We start from the raw sequence: 20,325 nt of genomic DNA, 5'->3' as shown, positions 1-20,325 counted from the left end.
CAGCGCATGACACACGTCACATCAGCGCATGGCACACATCATCAGAACATGGCACACGTCACATCAGCGCATGGCACACGTCACATCAGCACATGACACACATCATCAGCACATGGCACACGTCACATCAGCGCATGGCACACGTCACATCAGCGCATGACACACATCATCAGCACATGACACACGTCACATCAGCGCATGGCACACGTCACATCAGCGCATGACACACATCATCAGCACATGACACACGTCACATCAGCGCATGGCACACGTCACATCAGCGCATGGCACACGTCACATCAGTGCATGACACACATCATCAGCACATGGCAGCGCGTCTCCCTGGCTCCGTGCACGGCCCCAAGGGCAGCCTGGCACCTGCTGGCAGCCGCCCGGTCCCCAGGCAGGGCGGCAATGTCCCCCTCCCCTCTCCCCGTCAATGAGGCACACGCATTGGCTTCACTGAGCACAAGCAGCCCTGAGCATCAGTTACGAGAGAAATCCGGGTAAAGGTTTTAGTTTCCAGTGGCTGGTGCTGGCGGGGGGAGCGGGAACTCGCACCTGTAACTTCCTCAGCCTGGTAGGACTGGCAATAAATTAATATTGGTTAATAGGTGATTGTTGACCTTGCATCCTGTAATGAGCATCACCTGTATACCGAGTGATTAATACACAGCACGGTGTTGCCGCACTTGTTACAGGGAGGTTTCGCTGACACCCTAGGAAGAAAAGAGCATTAGGCAGGAGGGTTCCTGAATTCTGCGTGCCCGCAGCAGCAATGTCAGCCTCTGTCCCGAGGAGAAAATTTACTGTGTGGCCCTTTGGACCCTGTGCAATTGAAATTCTGCATGGGAGGAGGTAGAATCAAACTGCGGTTTCCCTGGAAATGAAAGATTAAATAACCACAGCTTGTGAAGGAAGCTGCTGAAACAGAATGAGAAAGTCTGATTAAATTTGTGAAATCTGTCCACTTCAAGGTAGGTGGAAGGAGTATGTGTGTTCCCTTTTCCGTATGAATAAATTCAGGGAAGGTGTTAATTTAGCTCAGCGCTCAGACACGGTAGTTTAAAGATAATTTTGACTGGCAGCAAATGCAAAGCCTTCAGCTCATCCCCAAAGCTGTCAGGAAATGGTCTGTGACAAATGGCAGGTCTGCAGGACAGGGACAGGGACGTTGCTGGGGACAGGGACAGGGACAGGTGTGGCACAGCAGCCACAGCCCTGTGGGTCGGCAGCTGGCGCAGGTGTGGTCGGGGAGACGCGGCACCTGCTGCCGCAGGACCTGGTTATCAGAGCCACCCCAAGCCTGCGTGTCCTGCGGTAGTCGGGGTGCGTGGGGCTCCAGGCCATTGCTAGCTTTTCTGTTTCCAGTCTGTTGCCTTATACTCTAACTCACCCTTTAGCTATAATGATACAACTGATGGTGCCTCCTTTTCCATTCTCCGGACAATGACATTTCCAGACACAAAATGAGTGTTTTTTCCTATTAGAAATGTTGCTTTACGGTAACGAGATGTTGCTCCGCTGCTGATTCCTAGGAGGATGCCGTTCTGGCACAGCGGCGCGTCAAGAGGGAGGATGATGCCTGTGTTCCCAAGCAGGCTGCCTTAGGATCGTTCACAAGGAAAAGGTTATGCATTGATCTTCTTCAAATCATCACTAATTTAATTTCACTTGTGCTCTGATTCCTTTCTGTAGAAGGCAGCTTCTTTTAGGTCTCTTCAAACCATGCCAGTGCTAACAATTTAACAATGTATTGCGGTATTAGTTTAGTATTTATTTTGGTTTACGGTGACTGTGGCCGTACCTCACCAGAGATGCCTGCAGGGGGAGGTTCCCAGGGAACGGTAGGTGCCTGATCTCTGAACATCAGTTTTGTTTCAAGGCGTTTCAGCTCAGGAACTGGAAACAGTGATTCCTTTTAGAAAAATCGGCCGCTGTGTTTCTAGGGCTTGTTTTTGTGGAGAAGCAGAGAGTGATCTTAAAGCCTTGTGACAACCAAGCCCTCGTGTTCAAACACCTTTCCTTAAACATTGATAAAGCTCGCACAAATATTTTTTTCCGGTGAGCGTAATGACAAGGTAACGAAGGAGTGCAGGAAGATGCTTCTCTGGGCACCGGCGAGGTGGGCGGGGAGGTGGGTGCGGGGCCGGTCCCCGCGGGGCGGCTCTGGCACTGGGAGCACCGCGGGTCGTGCCGCGCACGGTGGTGCTGGCAGCGCTCTGCCCTCCAGCGCCGCTCGGGCAAACCCACTGGAAGCTCCGGTGTCTCTTTTGAAGACAGAGCATCTGCCGCCACAAATAGGGTCGTGTCGGTGGGATTCTCTGGCCCGCGAGGTTCAGAGCGTCTTTGTGGGGTGCGCGTCCCGGCCGTCCCGCGCTGAGCCTGGCCAGCGCCCACCGCAAGCCGCACAGGGTTTGCCCGTCGCTCTGCGCTTCCGTCCGCTGCTTCGTGTCCGCCCTTGGCAGAGCGTTGGCTGCTGATTCCCGCTGAGGACAGGAAACGTTTGTCCTTCTAAGAGCAATTTTAAAAGGGAAAACTCCACCTTATGGACTGGGGGGTGAGTGTGTGGCAGACCGATGGGACGATCACCGTTGTCGCCGTGCGCACCGTTCCGCGCAGCCCCGGTGCAGGGCCGGCCGCCGGCTCCTCCGCGAGGGACTCCAGTTCTCCCCAGCTCTGTAGAAACTGGGCGAGGAGGAACCACAGCGGCAGGTCCGGGCAGGGAGCTGTCGCTGTGGATGGCCTGGGCCTTCAAAGGCGCTGAATGAGTCTCTGACCAAATTTACTGGATAAACAGAAAGTGTTTTTATAGCATGCAGTAGTGTAATTAAATTTGAAACCCCGATTTCGACACGCGCGCGAGAGGAGCGTGATGGGTCCCGTGGGTGCCCGGGTGCGTGTCTGGACTCGCCGCTGGGCCGGCGGGCGGAGGTCACCGCGCGGGGCGGCGCCAGCGCACGCAGCCGTCGGCTTTCCGGTCCGCTGCCGTGGAAGATGGAAGGAAAACTTACAAATGTGAAGCAAGCTCAGTCAGCAGTAAACTGCCGTGCGCCCAGCTGCAGTTCGCAGCTTCCCAGGCAAGAAACAGATGCTTGCTGCAGTGGATTATAATTATACACCGGAGGCATTAGAATTGCTTCAATATTTGATTGAAAAAACGTATGGTTTTCTTGAAACCAGATTGCCACAGAGGTGCACCAGAACTAACCCAAACAATTAATAAGCTCAAACAAACCTTATTTCACAACAAAGGCAAAACCAGGCGACAGAAACCAATGAGAAACAGGGCTAATCCAAAAGGAAGCAGCACTCCGATGGCGCTCGGCCTGCCGCGGGTGCTGCTCGGGGTGCTGCTGCTGCAGGTAACGCCCCAGAGCGGGGATCCAGCCCGTACACACAGGACAAAGGGAAACACAGAACACAGAACCGCTCACCCGAGGGCCAGGGCTCCCCGGGGACGCGTCCGCTCCACTCATTACAGAAATCTGGAAAAAGCACAGTGTTGGGGTGGTGTTTGTGCGCGTCTTGCAAACACGCCTGGGATTTCGCTGTGCGCCGCCATCTGGGAGTGCTAATTGGAGTTTAATAGATGTTTTTGGTTAGCCTGCAATTCAACGGAGGTTTTCATATTCATTTTTATAGTAATGAGATCAATGCATTGTGTATTTGACAGAGAAACTGGAGCAGTCTGTAACCCCGTGGTGAGAGCTCAGGGTTCCTCACTGGTTACTCACGTCGTGGTGACGGGAGTGCTGCAGGAGCGCTGGGGTCTGCAGACACTGCCCTGCTCACCGCACGAACCCAACTCTAATCTGTAACGTCCCCCTCTCGTTTTCTGAATAGGATTTCGCAACCTGCATGTGGATGACCAGATGTCGATAATCCAGTACTCTTGGATGGGCCTGATGGTTTTTGCTATGGGTTGGAGATCTTTCACCAACGTCAATTCCAGGATGCTTTACTTCGCTCCAGATTTGGTCTTCAATGAGTAAGTGCAAAATAGCAGTCTAATATTGTGCTTTGTCTGGGTCAGACTAGATGAGGAATGAGAACGAGACAAGGAATTTGCCTATGAAATATGCAGCCTGCGTCATGGTGCTCTGAGAGCCCAGCAGAGCCCAGGAGGGCCCTGTGTGTCCCCTCCGAGTGCTCTGCAGGGATCCCAGGAGCCATCAGGAGAGCTGTAGTGTCCCTCCTGGTCCTTCCTCCTGGTCTGTCAGCCTGGCTGTGGGTTGTGGGTTTGGCTTCCACTGGAGCATCAGCAGGGTGGAAATGTGTATTGAAACGTGTATTGAAATGTGTATTGTAATGTGTATTGTAATGTGTATTGTAATGTGTATTGTAAGTGCCAGGGGGTTCTCTCTGATGACTTAGAGTCGGGCCTGTTTTATTGATGTGAAGGTAGAGGAGCTTAAGCCCAATAACTGGGCACAGCAGCAAGTGAGCCCAAACGTGCTCTGAGAGCTCTGGGCTCAGCTCTGTGTCCCTCGCAGCCAGCCAGGTTTGGTGACACTGCAGCCTGTCTCAGCATGGCAGAGGGTCACACAAACCCTGCAGTCCCAGGTGGACCCATGGTGACACACGGGCGTTTGGGACGACGTTCCCCTCCCGCACACAGGCCCGTGGCTGCCGGCATCCCCCGAGCAGCGCCGGGCTGGGGCCGTGTCCCGCCCCACGTCACACGGCGCTGTCACCTCGAGCCGTGCCTGACGCGTCTCGCCCCGCAGGTACCGCATGCACAAGTCCCGCATGTACAGCCAGTGCGTGCGGATGCGGCACCTCTCGCAGGAGTTCGGCTGGCTGCAGATCACGCCGCAGGAGTTCCTCTGCATGAAGGCTCTGCTCTTCTTCAGCATCAGTGAGTGCCGGCCCCTCCTCGCAGCCCTCGCGCGTGTCTGCTGCTGTCCCTGTGCCCCTGCTTCCCGGGGGGGCTGTGGGTGTTCCCCTCTCTGCGTCATTCTGAGCTGCTCACAGACGCGGAGCTGCTGTGGCGAGGAAGCCACCAGCCAGCCCGTGGTGACCTGTCCCACCGCTGCCGAGCACAGCATCTCCCCGGGGGTGGCTCCTCGGCCTGGCCGCTGTCACCATGGGGACCTCTGAGTGTCACCTGCTGAGTGGGAAAGCAGTGCTGCAGTCTGTTCTCTTGCCTGTCTTCTGTAGTGACCGCTGAACGCGCATCCTTGGGCTAGCAGCAGTCCACTGAGCTGGTCAGAGGACCACAGCTGGTGGGCAGAACCTTCTCCTTGGGCCTGCGCTCACCACTTCCCCAGCCTTCCTCTTGGTCCTGCGTTCTCTCCGCTCTCTGGGTAACTCTTGCTGTCTCTTTGCCGTGTTCCAGTTCCAGTGGATGGCCTGAAGAACCAGAAGCTCTTTGATGAACTTCGAATGAATTACATCAAGGAACTTGACCGTATCATTGCTTGCAAGAGGAAGAACCCTACGTCCTGCTCTCGGCGGTTTTACCAGCTCACCAAGGTCCTGGACTCCGTGCATCCTGTAAGAGAGGACAGTGAAATGTCTGTCTACATACGTAAGAAACAACAAAAAAAAGCAACGTTTTACAGGGAGAACGATCCTTCTCTGGAGATGTTGGTTGTCCCCCCCAGTGGAGGTTTCCAAGATGCGGTGGGACAGGGCACGAGATGGTCTCATCCACGCTCCCTTTCCCAGGAACGGTTGCACCGGGTGACCTTTCTAGGTCCCTTCAATCTGAGCTGTTGGATGATTCTGCGGTTCTTTGGGTTTAACTCTTGGCACACCTTTGCCGGGACAGCATTGCCGTGTGCTCCCAAAGTAAGGGACAGGGAAAAGACAGCCGCTGAGTGTGCTGCGGGCGAGCTGTCTGCGCCTGTCACCGCCCGCAATAACCACTCGGGTTTATGGGCTTCCTTTCTGAGCAATGAAAAGCTCTTTGTAGGCAATACTTCTCCATCGCCAGCCTAGCAGAACAGCTCAAAATCTCAGTGCCCCTCATGAATCTTCTCTGATTATAGCAGTGAAAACAACTTCTCTGTTTGTGACTTAGTTTTACTGGTGGCACGGGAGCTGGACCTGTCCTCTTTCCTGGGCCGCAGCTCCCTGCCCGTACAGCTGTATGGCTACAAGCACAAGTAGTTCTTAGTGAGTGAGTGAGGTGAGCAGCATCTGCACACAGTAAGATGAGCTGCTGTAGGACCGAGGAAGAGCTGTTTTTATACGTTTTTTTGTGGGACTTGGTAATGTCCGAGTGTGAGGGATCGTGGCAAAATACGTGACATGCTCCCAGGCTGGGCAGCGCCTGGTGCTCCCGGGCTGGGCAGCGCCTGGTGCTCCCGGGCTGGGCAGCGCCTGGTGCTCCGGGCTGGGCAGCGCCTGGTGCTCCTGGGCTGGGCAGCGCCTGGTGCTCCCGGGCTGGGCAGCGCCTGGTGCTCCGGGCTGGGCAGCGCCTGGTGCTCCCGGGCTGGGCAGCGCCTGGTGCTCCGGGCTGGGCAGCGCCTGGTGCTCCTGGGCTGGGCAGCGCCTGGTGCTCCCGGGCTGGGCAGCGCCTGGTGCTCCGGGCTGGGCAGCGCCTGGTGCTCCGGGCTGGGCAGCGCCTGATGCCCTGGGCTGGGCAGCGCCTGGTGCACCCTGGGGACAGGAACCCGCGGCTGGGCGCAGGCCTGGCAGTGGTGGCCGGAGCAGAGCAGGTCCCAGCGCAGCCAGGTCCAGCACCCGCTCCACGCTGCACTGGGTCCTCCCAGAGAAACCGCTGCCCAGGGGCTCCTCACTGACCAAACGCTCTTCCTTTTGCAGATTGCCAAGGATCTGCACCAGTTTACATTTGACCTTTTGATTAAGGCCCATATGGTGAGCGTGGACTACCCTGAAATGATGGCCGAGATCATCTCTGTGCAGGTTCCCAAGATCCTGTCTGGAAAAGTCAAGCCCATCTACTTCCACGCACAGTGACCTTCCTGAGGGACCCCGGTTGTGCCGCCGCCTCGGCCACGTCCTGCAGTTTATTTCTGCACTACCGCACTGCAGTGCCTTGGGGAATCCCGCCCGCCCAGCGGACGGACAGTGGCAAATGACGACCTGCTGGGATTCCTGAGATGTCTGCTTTTCCTGAGGGACCTCTGAGCTGAGCTGCCCGGCCTGGCTGGCCGTGCTGGCACAGGGACGGTGGCAGCAGCACTGTGTCTACGTTCTCTTGTTTGTGTGCTTTCCACAGTGACTTTCAGTGGCCCAGGGCCATGGCAGAAATGCCAGCAATTGTTGGGTTTGGGCTTTTTCTAAAAACAAGGCAAGAAGCAGTTGGAACCTGGGAGTTGGAGTGTGGGTTACCTTACTGGCCTCCTTTGGGACTTATTTGCATTATGGTGCTGGGAAGCAGGTGAATTAAAATACTGCAGCAGAGAAACAGAGCAGAGTTCTGCGGAAGAGGTGAATTTTCAGCCTGATGAACTGGCAGGACCTGGTCTGGGTCGGAAGCTGCCGGGCAGCACCGCGACCACAGCGCCCGCAGCCCCGCGGGCCAGCGGTGACGGTGATGAGCTGCAGTGTCACGGGGTTGTGGGCAAAAGGGCTGGAGCTGCCCTGCGGAGATGCCCAGCGATGGCGGATGGCTGCTGTTTTCCACCTGGGATGTGTCTCCTACAGCCGGTCAAGCTGTATCCGTCTCGCTCTGTCCCGCAGACACCGGCTGCTCAGCACTCACATTCCCGTCCTCGACAGCTGCTGCTCCGACACGGCCATGCCCGCCTCCGCAAGTGCCTGACGCCCTCAGACCTCACGCTGTCCCCTTCTGCGGTGGCACCGCAGCCCCTGCCCAGCCCCGCACCGGCTCTGCTCCCCTCGGTGTCCGCAGACCTGGCTTTCCAGCTACAGATTTCCATTTGTCACAGCCGTTCTTTCTGCTGCCAGCAGATGCGCATTCCCGGAGCAGAGCAGCAGGACCTGTGAGGCCACGGGACGCTGGTGGTGGGTCCTGTCCCCGGGGAGGTGGCTGTGGCACCTATCGTGGCACTTCAGGGGTTTGCAAAGGAATCACTGCCAAGACCTAATGCTTTCCTGAGCGATGCGCGCAGCTCCTGCTAATTGCGGTGCTTGATTGCAGCCCAGGGTGGCACCGCCCCGCGCACGCCATCCCACACCTGCTGTCCCACGTTCAGAGGGAAACGCAGGCCCATCTGATGCTGATGTTCAGATCTGTTTATTTGCTGAGCTCCGTTCCGTCTATAAGGTGCCCTTATGCCGGCAAGTCAGTGCCAGGGCATGTTTGGTTCTTTGGTGAGCGGGGGTTGTGCCGCTGCAGCACGGAGCGATGGTTGCGCCACGGGGCGATGGTTGCGGCACGGGGCGATGGTTGCGGCACGGGGCGATGGTTGCGGCACGGGGCAATGGTTGTGGCACAGAGCGATGGTTGCGGCACAGGTCGATGGTTGCGGCATGGAGCAATGGTTGCGGCACGGAGCGATGGTTGCGGCACGGAGCGATGGTTGCGGCACAGCCGTGCCCGCCCAGAGCAGCCCCGTGGGCCGTGGCACAGAGCCGAGCCCCATCAGACGCGTGGGACGTCGCACCGCGCTGCCCTGTGCGGTGCCAGCCGCTCCTGTTGGTCGGGTGTGTAAAAGCGGAGGGAAGGGGGTTTGGGCCGCTGGCGACCGGACGTGCGGCGCAGACAACAGCGCTGGTGCCTCTGCCGCTCGGGCGGTTCGGGAGCTGCGTCGCCCCCAGCTCTGCAGGCGATGCCCCACGGTACGTCTGGGTTCTTTGCGAACTCCCAGTAAGAACAAGCACTTAATTTTTCCTAATGCTTTTCTGTTGTGCTATGTGATTTTCATTAAAGGAAGGGGTAGGGAAAAACAACTCAAAACTATTGAAGGAGAGGATCTTTCTTTGTGGTTATTTGTAATGGGTTTTCCTCCCGTGCTGGATACGGCTCTGACCGTGCTCTTCCTCCTGAAATCCCTTTGTACAGGTGGCAGCAGAATCTGTAGATAACCTTCCTGAATGATGGTGTTCTTAATAACTTTTCCTATTTTAGAGGGCAGCGAGCATTTAAAATGTTGATATGATCTACTGATACTTGCAAATGAACCAGTAAAAAAGATCCTGCTGATGCGTCCTTCTCTTGTTGAACATTTTATGGCTATTAGCAGGATACAATAAATAACGGGGTTGGCAGCGCCCTGATCTCTGTCATCAGCAGGAGGATGTTTACGAGCACTCTGAATGGCTCCTCTGGAGAGCTCTGTGTTCCGCACGGGCTCGTGTCAGGGAGGTTTTCATTAGCTAACGACACTGGAGGTGTCCTGCTGGGTGATTTTCTGCTGGCACTTTGTGAGGAAAGTAAACTTCGTAAGGATTTGCATGCGCTGAGGGGCTGGTGGAAGCGCGGTGCGAACGCAGCCGGGTTTGGAAGGGGCGGTGCGTGTGCTGTGTGCCGGAGGGGGGTGCGCAGCCCCGCACCGCGCTGTGTTCTCTGCCCCCCAGCACCAAATACGCTGCTGCAACTTCTTGTTCACAAGTTGACTTTCGATATTACTAGAGGGATGAGTGGAGGATGTGGGAACCGGGGTCACTGGCACCTCTGTGTGTATTTGCCGGGGGGATTAATGCTGTTGCCTTGTTTATTTTCATGAGCTGCTCCAGGAACTGGGGAAAAAAAGAGACTTAAGAAATACCAAAGTCCAGCTCCTGCCATATGTCTTTATACTTTGTGTTTTCTACTTTTGCTCTAATAAAGCGAAAGACTGTCACCATCTTCACAATCACGTAGAAGCTGTTGCTGAGGTTTCCCAGCCCCTGTCCCCATCCCCGGTGGTTCCTCTGCTCTGGTTTAGGTAGGAGCCGTCTGGGCTTTTGCGCTGGCTTAACCCGGGTCCTGGCTCAGACCAGCAGCGCCCGCCGAAGGCAGCAGATGGGACATGAGGAACATGAGTTGGTGTCAGCCCGGGAGCTGCATTTTTGCACAAACAGGTACAATTTCCTGAGCTACAGGGTGCAGGTGAGGTTGTCCTTGGTTATCACCATTGCCGTGGTGCTGGTGCAGGTGAGGTTGTCCTTGGTTATCACCGTTGCCGTGGTGCTGGTGCAGGTGAGGTTGTCCTTGGTTATCACCGTTGCCGTGGTGCTGGTGCAGGTGAGGTTGTCCTTGGTTATCACCGTTGCCGTGGTGCTGGTGCAGGTGAGGTTGTCCTTGGTTATCACCATTGCCGTGGTGCTGGTGCAGGTGAGGTTGTCCTTGGTTATCGCCATTGCCGTGGTGCTGGTGCAGGTGAGGTTGTCCTTGGTTATCACCGTTGCCGTGGTGCTGGTGCAGGTGAGGTTGTCCTTGGTTATCGCCGTTGCCGTGGTGCTGGTGCAGGTGAGGTTGTCCTTGGTTATCACCATTGCCGTGGTGCTGGTGCAGGTGAGGTTGTCCTTGGTTATCACCATTGCCGTGGTGCTGGTGCAGGTGAGGTTGTCCTTGGTTATCGCCGTTGCTGTGGTGCTGGTGCAGGTGAGGTTGTCCTTGGTTATCACCGTTGCCGTGGTGCTGGTGCAGGTGAGGTTGTCCTTGGTTATCACCATTGCCGTGGTGCTGGTGCAGGTGAGGTTGTCCTTGGTTATCGCCATTGCCGTGGTGCTGGTGCAGGTGAGGTTGTCCTTGGTTATCGCCGTTGCCGTGGTGCTGGGGATGCTGGGCTGGGACCCGAGGTGTCACCTGCCAGCACTACCTGTCCCTGCAGCCCCTGCACTGTGACTGCACTCAGGAGCTCGCTCCCTGGATGGTTCAGTAACGTATGTTAAACAGATCATATATATGTATTTATATATGAAGGCATGCCCCATTTTATATTGCTAAAGATGGTATCTATTTAATGCTCTAAGAGAGTTTATTTTCTGATTGCACATTGATTGCAACTAAACATCCTTCAGGAGATGGGTCAGTATGTGCCGATATTAATGGAAACTTTTAATTTAATGATTTTTCCTGGTTGGGTGCAGCCCAGTTTCCAAAGGTCCGTCCTTCAGTGCCACGAGCAGAGGGCAGACTGGCGCTGTCTGCTGTCAGGAGCTGCTTCTGCAGCTCTCCTGTAGCCGATTCTGGTTAGGCAGGGACAGTATTTGCACCTGGGGGATGACCGCGTCCTTTATTTCCGCCCTCTTCAACTGCACAAAGTGTCCTTGCACTTTGGGGCACAATCCTGGGATTCTGAGCTGGTTGCTGTTTTCTGAGTGTTTCCAAGTTGACTTTTAGAGGCGCAGAAATCCCTTCCTGGCCGTGACGGTGGCGCCTGTGCCCGGGCAGCTCACAGGACCCGTGTTCATCCCCGTTAAACTGCAGGGGAACCTGCACTTGGGATGGAAAAGCCGAGTATCTGCCCCACACATACAGCCACAGCGAATTCGCAGTAAGCTGCTCTCTGTGCCAGGTATTTTGTGTTCCGTGGCAATTTAAGGCTGGTTTTATTTGTTAACATGTCTCTGTAATAAAGAGAGTTCTCTATATTGATATATTTTGTTCTCTTTGTAATAAGCCAAAAAGCTCCTTGCCGGTGCCTTTTTGCCTGGGAAGGACTCCCAGCCCGCAGCAGCGCTCAGGGGTAACGCGCGGGAGGTCTGTGCCGCGCTGCTCAGCGGAGCCCTGGAGCAAACTCTGCGGGGTTCCCAGAAGAAAACGGACGAGCAGCCATGGAGCGGGCAGAGGGACTGTCGGGTACACTGACACGGTGACTCCCCTGAGCTCGCAGCGTCCTGTGCTCAGCTGGAAAAGGGCTCGGCCGTGTCTGGGTGGGACGCGCTGCACCTTCCTCCTCCGCAGCACGGGCGATGGACTCGGAGCACGCTCGTAGCATTTCATTACGGCTGCAACCCTGCAGTCTTTTCCAGTCACCTTCCAGAAATGGCAGCGTTTTGCCTAAATTGATAGCATCTGAGGCCAAATTCTGCTCCTAAAGAAGGATGTTAGTTGGACTGCTGCCGCTGCTCTGTTTTGTTTTAATTGGACTGTGATCTGGCCCTGAACGCGCTGGATAAGGAGAACAGAGACCTACCGTGTTGCCTGGGGACGTTTCTTCTCGTAAGGAAGAGGAGCCAGCCTGGCAGCCGGGACGGGGGCAGCACCGCTCCCGCGCTGGGGACGCACAACCCGCTCATGGACCCTTCAGCCCAGGCCTGCGCGCCCGGTGTTCGGCTCCTCTTGTAACCTTCACGTCTCTTGTTGTTCTAAGCACAACAAAGGCAGAATCTCGTTCGCTGGGGCGCCGCTCTGCGTGTGTATTTGGCTTCTGTTTCAGTATGTGCATGAAAACCGTTATCTGGTGTGGTGAATATGAGCTCTCAAAGACGCCAGGGACAAGTGGGTCATTTTCCAGTGGACAAGGCTGCGTGTGGGGTTGTTCATATAGGCTGTTTTCAGTCGGATTTTGCTAGTAATCACGTCTGAACTGTTTATTCATTTACACATCAATTGACTAATCCTTTCATATATGCCTCTTTGGGTCTTTTAAATTGAATTTCATTTGATTAATGTATTTCTCAAAGCAAGGAGCTAATAAAGGCCAGTGTCCTCCTCCTTTTGTTGTTGTTTTCAGTATCTTTATGAGCAGTTGTAAATCCGTTCTGCTGGAACTTTGTTAGAAATTTGACCTGCGCTCTCCGAGTAATAAAAAAGACGGCTTATCATAGCCCACTTTTCAAATCCAACGCACAGATGTGAATGCTGCTCAGGGCCAAGATTTTGTTCACTGTGAGACAAATCAAAGAGCATGGGAAGAACATAATATCAGTGCACAAAGAGCGGGGGACGTCTGGTGTGCAGCTGCCCCCCGGCGGGACAGGCACCGGGGCGGGAAGCAGAAACCCTGCAAAACCCTCCCCACGTGGAGAAGTGTCACATTCAGTCACCTGCAGAGACCGATCCTGTCCCTCTAGTTGAGCCACAGTTAAAAATGAATGCGTGATTTCCCAACTCCACCCTTAATCAGCACTGAACAATCCAGCGCTGTTCTCAAGTACCTGTCAGCATCCTTTAGACCCAGGGTCCCTCTGTCCCATCAGCATCCTTTAGACCCAGGGTCCCTCTGTCCCATCAGCATCCTTTGGACCCAGGGTCCCTCTGTCCCATCAGCATCCTTTGGACCCAGGGTCCCTCTGTCCCATCAGCATCCTTTAGACCCAGGGTCCCTCTGTCCCGTCAGCATCCTTTAGACCCAGGGTCCCTCTGTCCCATCAGCATCCTTTGGACCCAGGGTCCCTCTGTCCCATCAGCATCCTTTAGACCCAGGGTCCCTCTGTCCCATCAGCATCCTTTAGACCCAGGGTCCCTCTGTCCCGTCAGCATCCTTTAGACCCAGGGTCCCTCCGTCAAACTCTCACGCAGCCACAAACATCCCCTGGGACATTCTGGAGCCGCTGGGCCAGCACGTCCTAGGGGGGGACAGACTTGTCCTTTGCGTGGCTCTGGGTCCCCCAGCCCGTGTCCTGTTGGCTCCAGCACTGGTGGTTCCGCAGAGTTTCCCTGTGTGAGCAGAGCAGGACCTGAGTCAGATCTCCTGCAGGGCTTGGGGCTGCCCTAAAGGGCAAATTCGCTTCACCTGAACTGGTTTTGCTCCGTTACGTTCCAGCCGTTCCTGCTGCTCGTCATGATCCACGCGCCCCGTGTTCACCACGACCTGCTGATTACCCTGATTGCCCCCCAGCCCCATCCAATGGAGCCAGGCTGGGGGCGCAGTGCTGCCCCCGAGGGACGGGAGAAGCGCTCGGGCCGAGCGCTCAGTCCTCGGCAGCTGTCCTGGAGCTCGGGAGCTGCTCTGGAGCACAGAGCCGCTTCATCTCCACAACAGCCGTGCAATTCAGAAGAAACTCCACTTTGCAGCGGGAGCAGGACGTGCTGGGGGGTCTGGGGGCTGCAGCGCTGCGCTGCTCGCTGCCTTTGTCAGCGGGCTGTGGGTCTCTGCAGCCCAGCCAGCAAACAGCCGCTGTCCCCGGCCCTTCCCGGGCGTTGGGGTGACAAGCGCAGTGGGACCACGTCAGCCGAGCCTGCGGGGCTGCTGGGACACGGCCCCTCTGCCCCTCAGCAGCGGGAGCTGTGCCCGGCAGGGGCACCCGAACAGCACAAACCAAGCGAGGAACCAATCTTGCTGCCTTTTTGGGTTTTTTTCCCCCTGAAAACATCGCATGTCAAGCAGCCCTGAAATGGCTCCAGGCTTCAGAGCCGTTTGCTTTGCCTTTGTCCTCACAACAGCCAGTGGGAAACCTTTAAAACAGAAGAACTGTTCCATTTCCTAAAGCGACAATGGGTTGCTGTAAACACATTTTGGCAGTGGTTTGCCTCCCTGGGAGCGCTGCACACGCCACCCCAGCTGCACCAGCAACCATCCCCCAGCAGCCTTCCGGGCTTATGGGGTCTGGGGTGCGCTGACCCCCCGAGGCTGCCCCAGAGCGGGGAGCTGCTCTGCAGGGGTCACTGCAGAGATGTGGACAGGACACAGCCAGCACTGCCCAAACCCGCCCCCACAGCCCCACGGACACCCACCAGTGCCGAAGCCCCACGCCACGGGGTCCCCGCTCCTCCAGCCGCAGCCACAGTGTCACCGTGCCCTCACACCCACCAGTGCCGAAGCCCCACGCCACGGGGTCCCCGCTCCTCCAGCCGCAGCCACAGTGTCACCGTGCCCTCACACCCACCAGTGCCGAAGCCCCACGCCACGGGGTCCCCGCTCCTCCAGCCGCAGCCACAGTGTCACCGTGCCCTCGGGCGGCTCCGCCGTCCCCTCGCCCAGCCGGGCTTGGCCCCACGGCTGGATCAGGCATGGATGGGGAGAACAATGCTGCACATGCAGCCCCGGCCATGCGCATGTTGTGTCTCAGGATGCGGCCATCTAGTTGTCCTGTGTCCGACAGTGTCCTAAAGCACCTACTGATCCTGGTCAAAGAACAGAAACAGGGCCAGGGCCACCAGCTTTCTGTAGGTCCGGGACTGCAAATGGGTGTTTAAACACAGCAATTGCAGACTGTGGCTGGAGACGGCTGTTGTTTGTACAGACCCCGGTGGTAAAGGACTCCCAGCTGTGGGAGGGTGTGCCTGAGACCACAGGGCCTGCTAACAAGCAGATTGTTTATTAAGAAAGCCCTTTAAATTGAGTTTCTCCAATTTGCACAACATAAATTTTGCAGCTGTCTCCAGATCAGGGCAATGGGAAGCCCAGGCTGCCCCGGTGCCTGCAGAGAGCCCGGCTGCTGGTTTCTCGCTGCTTCTGCAGTTTGTGCCTGGGCACCCCCCGTGTCCCGCGGGGCTGGAGCAGCGGCCGCAGGCTCAGGGGTCACGCCGACCCGCGTCACACCGGGGACATCGGCCAGCGCTGGGCTCCGCTCCTCGCCCAAAACCGCTGCCGCTCCCGGCGGGCAGGCGCCAAGCAGCGCGAGCAGAGCACAGGGACACAGGGACACGGCGGGGCCAGGATGTCCCCACAGGGCCAGGGCACCGCGGAGGGACCGGGGCGTGCAGGACACCAGCAAAAGGTGCTGGAGCTGTGAGTGGGTGGGGGTCCTGGGGGCGGCGTGAAGGGGTGCGCTCCTCCGAGCCTCCAGGGCAGTGGGAACTGTTACCAATACACACGATCTCAGGAGTCTGTGCAGCTCCTGCCTTTCGGGAGCTCCCTCCCAGACTGCAACAGAGGCCATGGGAGCCGTTCTTGATGAACGTCTGAGAATACAAGGAAAATAAGTACATTGCACCTTTTGCTGCTTTAAAGCATCTCCTGATTTTTTTAAGCCAACTGCAGGATTTTTGTTTTGGTGGCCCGACTCTTGATTTACGGATGTACAGCCCAAGTAACGCTCCTGAGGGTTGCCAAGAAAACGTCCGGTGCAGAAAGCTGCTCCTAAATCAGAGCATTCAGCTGGTTAATTGTGCGGAGAGTTGGGCCAGTGAGAATTATGGAGCTTAAAACTAAGACTCTGCTCTTGCAATAAGTCCCGCGTGGGCGGATTCCTGGGCCCTCGTGGCTCTCTGTGCAGCACATAAATTTAAGATGCCAGTGCTCGACTCAGTCCATCTCAGTTCTAAACTCATCACGTAGATGTGTCTACCGCAGTGTGCCTCTAACCTCTCCAAACTCCTCCCCAGGGAACCGCTCACTGGGGCCCAGCCTTGAGCTTCGAAACTTCTTGTTTTGATAGCTTTTCTCTATAAAAACCTACAAGGTTTTACTTATGCTAGAAAAATATTTTTGTTGCTCAGATGAAATCCAAACGTTTCCATAAGGAGCAAAACCACGCACCGGGCTGGGACAGCAGCAGCGCGGGGGCAGCAGCAGCAGCGCCGGGGACAGCAGCAGCGCCGGGACAGCAGCAGCGCGGGGGCAGCAGCAGCAGCGCGGGGGCAGCAGCAGCAGCGCCGGGGACAGCAGCAGCGCGGGGGCAGCAGCAGCGCTGGGGCAGCAGCAGCAGCACCGGGACAGCAGCAGCGCGGGGGCAGCAGCAGCGCGGGGGCAGCAGCAGCGCTGGGGCAGCAGCAGCGCGGGGGCAGCAGCAGCAGCACCGGGACAGCAGCAGCGCGGGGGCAGCAGCAGCGCTGGGGCAGCAGCAGCGCGGGGGCAGCAGCAGCAGCGCGGGGGCAGCAGCAGCAGCGCGGGGGCAGCAGCAGCAGTGCGGGGGCAGCAGCAGCAGCGCAGGGGCAGCAGCAGCGCGGGGGCAGCAGCAGCAGCGCTGGGGACAGCAGCAGCGCGGGGGCAGCAGCAGCGCGGGGGCAGCAGCAGCGCTGGGACAGCAGCAGCGCGGGGACAGCAGCAGCGCGGGGGCAGCAGCAGCAGCGCGGGGGCAGCAGCAGCAGCGCGGGGGCAGCAGCAGCGCGGGGGCAGCAGCAGCAGCGCGGGGGCAGCAGCAGCGCGGGGACAGCAGCAGCGCCGGGACAGCAGCAGCGCGGGGGCAGCAGCAGCGCGGGGGCAGCAGCAGCGCTGGGGCAGCAGCAGCAGCGCGGGGGCAGCAGCAGCGCGGGGGCAGCAGCAGCGCTGGGGCAGCAGCAGCAGCGCGGGGGCAGCAGCAGCGTGGGGGCAGCAGCAGCGCGGGGGCAGCGCCCCGGTGCTCGTTACAGTCCATAATCCTTTAATACAAGGGCCAACAGAAAAAGAAAACGGTTTCTTTCCCTGAAACACCATTGTTCCGAAGGAACCCACCCCTGGAAAGGTTACAGTAAAGTTTGCAGAGGAACGAGGAGCCACGAAGAAACAAACCCCCAAACCTCGAGCTGCTGCTTCGGCCGGTGCTGCCGGGGCTCCCAGAGCCCGTGTCTGGGCAGGCGGGGACCCCGGGGCGGTCACACCATGGAGGGTGGTGCAACAGCCCCAGCGCTCCACGAACAGCAAATAAAGCACAAGTAGACTCGTCTTTCTTTTTAACTCATGGAAACTTTATAAACACTTGGAGTAGCCTACACTTTACACGACAGGCGGCTCTGACGGCGACGTCCAGGGCCCTGCACGGGGCCAACCCCGCGTCCCTGCGTTGCTCCATGTCCCCAGCAGTGGGACTGCGCCCCACAGCCCCCGCACCACCCAGCACATCCCAGCACAGCCCAGTACATCCCAGCACATCCCAGCACACCCCAGCACACCCCAGCACAGCCCCACTGCCGCTGGTCCCAGCCCTCCGCGGTGCACGCAGGAGGAAGCCACCACAGACACGCATGACAAATGACTTCAGGAGGACACAATGAAACCCGTTTCTAACAAGCTGCTTCCCTCCGTTGTTCACAATGTCAGATTGAAAACCAAAAACTCCCTCACGTTTCTCCCTTCCCACAGACCCGGCTGTCCCATGGGGCGGTGCTGGGGAGGGGACACAAGTGTCGCCGTCCATGAGCAGCGGGGGGGACACAGCAGCCACTGTTCCCGGCACAATGGGCACTGCAGGTGCCACCAGCAGAGCCACCCCGCTCCCTGGGACCCCGGCGCTGCCCAAACCCGCAGGCACAGGGGACGGCGTCAGGGAAATGGTGGCCTCTGGGACACCCAGCCCGGGAGGTGACAAAGCCACCCTGGGAGGCGACCCCAGCACCCAGAGCCGTTCAGGGCCGGTCGGAACCTCTGTTCTGTCCCAGGCCCGCGGGCTCACGGTCTCACCTGCCCTCAGACACCCGATCAGAACAACACAGCGCGGTTCGGTGCCGCTCGCTGCCGGGGCGCTGGCCAGAGGCGGCTGCAGAAGGGCTCACCGGAGCTTCACAAAGCCCTGAGATGCCAGCGTGTGCTACACAGTCCAGGCATTGATATCACGTTGTTTTTTTTAAAGCCACTTTTACATGCCACTGTCCAAGCAGGAGCGCAGGAGCGAGCAGCCCGCGGCAGCACCGTGGACACGACGCGTGTGACCGCAGGGCCAGTTACATTCAGTGGCAGAGCAGCCGGGCGCGGGACACGGACACACGGCGAGCGGCAGGACACGGCGCAGCAGGGACCGCGGCACAGCCCCGGGCACAGACACACGGCGAGCGGCAGGACACGGTGCAGCAGGGACCGCGGCACAGCCCCGGGCACAGACACACGGCGAGCGGCAGGACACGGCGCAGCAGGGACCGCGGCACAGCCCCGGGCACAGACACACGGCGAGCGGCAGGACACGGCGCAGCAGGGACCGCGGCACAGCCCCGGGCACAGACACACGGCGAGCGGCAGGACACGGCGCAGCAGGGACCGCGGCACAGCCCCGGGCACAGACACACGGCGAGCGGCAGGACACGGTGCAGCAGGGACCGCGGCGCAGCCCCGGGCACAGACACACGGCGAGCGGCAGGACACGGTGCAGCAGGGACCGCGGCACAGCCCCGGGCACAGACACACGGCGAGCGGCAGGACACGGCGCAGCAGGGACCGCGGCACAGCCCCGGCAAACCGCACCGGGCAGGGTGGGATGCTGGAGGGATGGAGCACCCAGGATGCAGCTGCCGGGGAGGTTTGGTCACTGGTTTGGGAAATGGTCCCAGCACCCATGGAAAATCATTCAAAATGGTGAAGCTGCCTTTGGGCTGGTGAGGGGAAGCGGGGGAGGCGCCTGTTGCCTATTTACAGGGAAATGCTACAGCTCAGAACGAGCCCTGGTGTCGGCTGGAACCGACAGGGGTCCTGGGCTGGTCCTGGCAGGAGAAACCCTGCCAGATCACAGGGCATCACCTACACAGTCGCTGCTCAGCAAAAGGAGACTGGGCATCTCCTGGATTGGAAACCAATGTAACAAGCAAACAAGAAACCGGGCGCCTCTTTGAAAAACGGTGGCCTTGGGCCCGTGTTCAGCGAGTGCCGGTTCCTCAGCACCCCCGTGCTGGCCCACCAGAGTAACTCTGGGCACCGAGGCTTCTGGGTGGGCCCAGAGAAGTGGAGCTGGTGGGAGAGCAGCTCCCGCAGCAGGAGGAGGAGGAGGAGGAGGAGGACGAGGAGGAGGAGGAGGAGGATGAGGAGGATGAGGAGGATGAGGAGGATGAAGACGACGAGGAGGAGGAGAAGGATGAGGAGGATGAGGAGGATGAAGACGACGAGGAGGAGGAGGAGGATGAGGAGGATGAAGACGACGAGGAGGAGAAGGAGGATGAAGACAACGAGGAGGAAGGCTGCCTGCTGCCTCCTCTCAGCCGCGCTCTCGGAGGCCGCCGGCCCGCCCAGCAAAGCCGACCCACGGGCAGGGGACACGGCCCCACGCAGGCAAAGCCCCCGGCACCGCGTCTGCCGGGCCAGGGGCAGCTGACACCGGGAAGGAGATGCACAGCTGTCCCCAGAGCTGAGCACGATGGTCCCACAATCCCTGTCCTGCCTTAGCACAAGCAGCACCTCCAGTAACACGTGCTGCTCTCCTACACGCTGACAAACACACCATAGCTTATTGAGCGAGGAAAAAAAACATAAAGAAGGAGCTTCTCGTGGCTGGGGGCCAACCCAAACTCCGGCCGCCCCACCCCTGCATCCCGGCACAGGGAGTCAGCCCCTCGCGCTTCCAGTCCAACGACAGCCCGAGGTCACCCTGGCCAGGGCTTGTGTCCCAAAACGTGGGCAGGACAACGGCTGCTCCCACCCCCACGGGCACACGAGCACCATCCAGCCCGCGTGGAGCCGAGGGGTGACAGATGGGGGAAGTTCAAACAAACGTGTGCGTAGGGTCTCCTCTCCATCTTCATCTCCCTCTCTCCTAATTTCTTGAGCCACTTGTAACAGCATGCTCGGGAATCATCCGGGAAGTCAGCTGCTCTCCAGGGGCACCGGGACTGGCAGCGTCTCAGCTGAGACGCTTGTGTTCACAAGCACAGAAAATCTCCCGGGTCTCGCTGGGCTGAGGTGGATACGCAGGCTGGAAGAAGAAAACAAGGATGCTCTGTGCAACAAATTCACC

At 58.3% G+C, this 20,325-nt stretch overlaps 3 protein-coding genes across 4 annotated transcripts in view; 1 reads left to right on the top strand and 2 right to left on the bottom strand.

The window, feature by feature from the left end:
* Positions 1–12,523, top strand: part of AR (androgen receptor) — a 94,228-nt gene extending 81,705 nt beyond the window's left edge. For both annotated transcript variants that reach the window (XM_071813622.1, XM_065846170.2), the window contains 4 exons: positions 3,847–3,991; positions 4,731–4,861; positions 5,342–5,499; positions 6,775–12,523. In XM_071813622.1, coding sequence (XP_071669723.1) covers positions 3,847–3,991; positions 4,731–4,861; positions 5,342–5,499; positions 6,775–6,930 — 590 coding nt within the window. In that variant the 3' untranslated portion in view covers positions 6,931–12,523. The remainder of the gene's footprint in view (positions 1–3,846; positions 3,992–4,730; positions 4,862–5,341; positions 5,500–6,774) is intronic.
* Positions 3,127–10,581, bottom strand: LOC139828870 (uncharacterized). The gene is made up of 2 exons (XM_071813623.1): positions 7,306–10,581; positions 3,127–5,497 (listed from the first exon to the last, which is right to left on the bottom strand). The coding sequence occupies exon 1, from the start codon at positions 10,579–10,581 to the stop codon at positions 9,958–9,960; it is 624 nt and encodes a 207-aa protein (XP_071669724.1). The 3' UTR covers positions 3,127–5,497; positions 7,306–9,957.
* Positions 12,524–17,337: 4,814 nt separating the features above from the next.
* Positions 17,338–20,325, bottom strand: part of OPHN1 (oligophrenin 1) — a 57,326-nt gene continuing 54,338 nt past the window's right edge. Inside the window, exon 24 of the mRNA XM_065846172.2 lies at positions 17,338–20,283. The gene's annotated coding sequence lies outside the window, so the exon portion shown is untranslated. The remainder of the gene's footprint in view (positions 20,284–20,325) is intronic.

The sequence above is a fragment of the Patagioenas fasciata genome, chromosome 11, assembly GCF_037038585.1.
Source record: "Patagioenas fasciata isolate bPatFas1 chromosome 11, bPatFas1.hap1, whole genome shotgun sequence".
Lineage (NCBI taxonomy): Eukaryota > Metazoa > Chordata > Aves > Columbiformes > Columbidae > Patagioenas > Patagioenas fasciata.
Note: the sequence above shows the minus strand (reverse complement) of the source record. Positions and strands in the feature narration are given on the sequence as shown.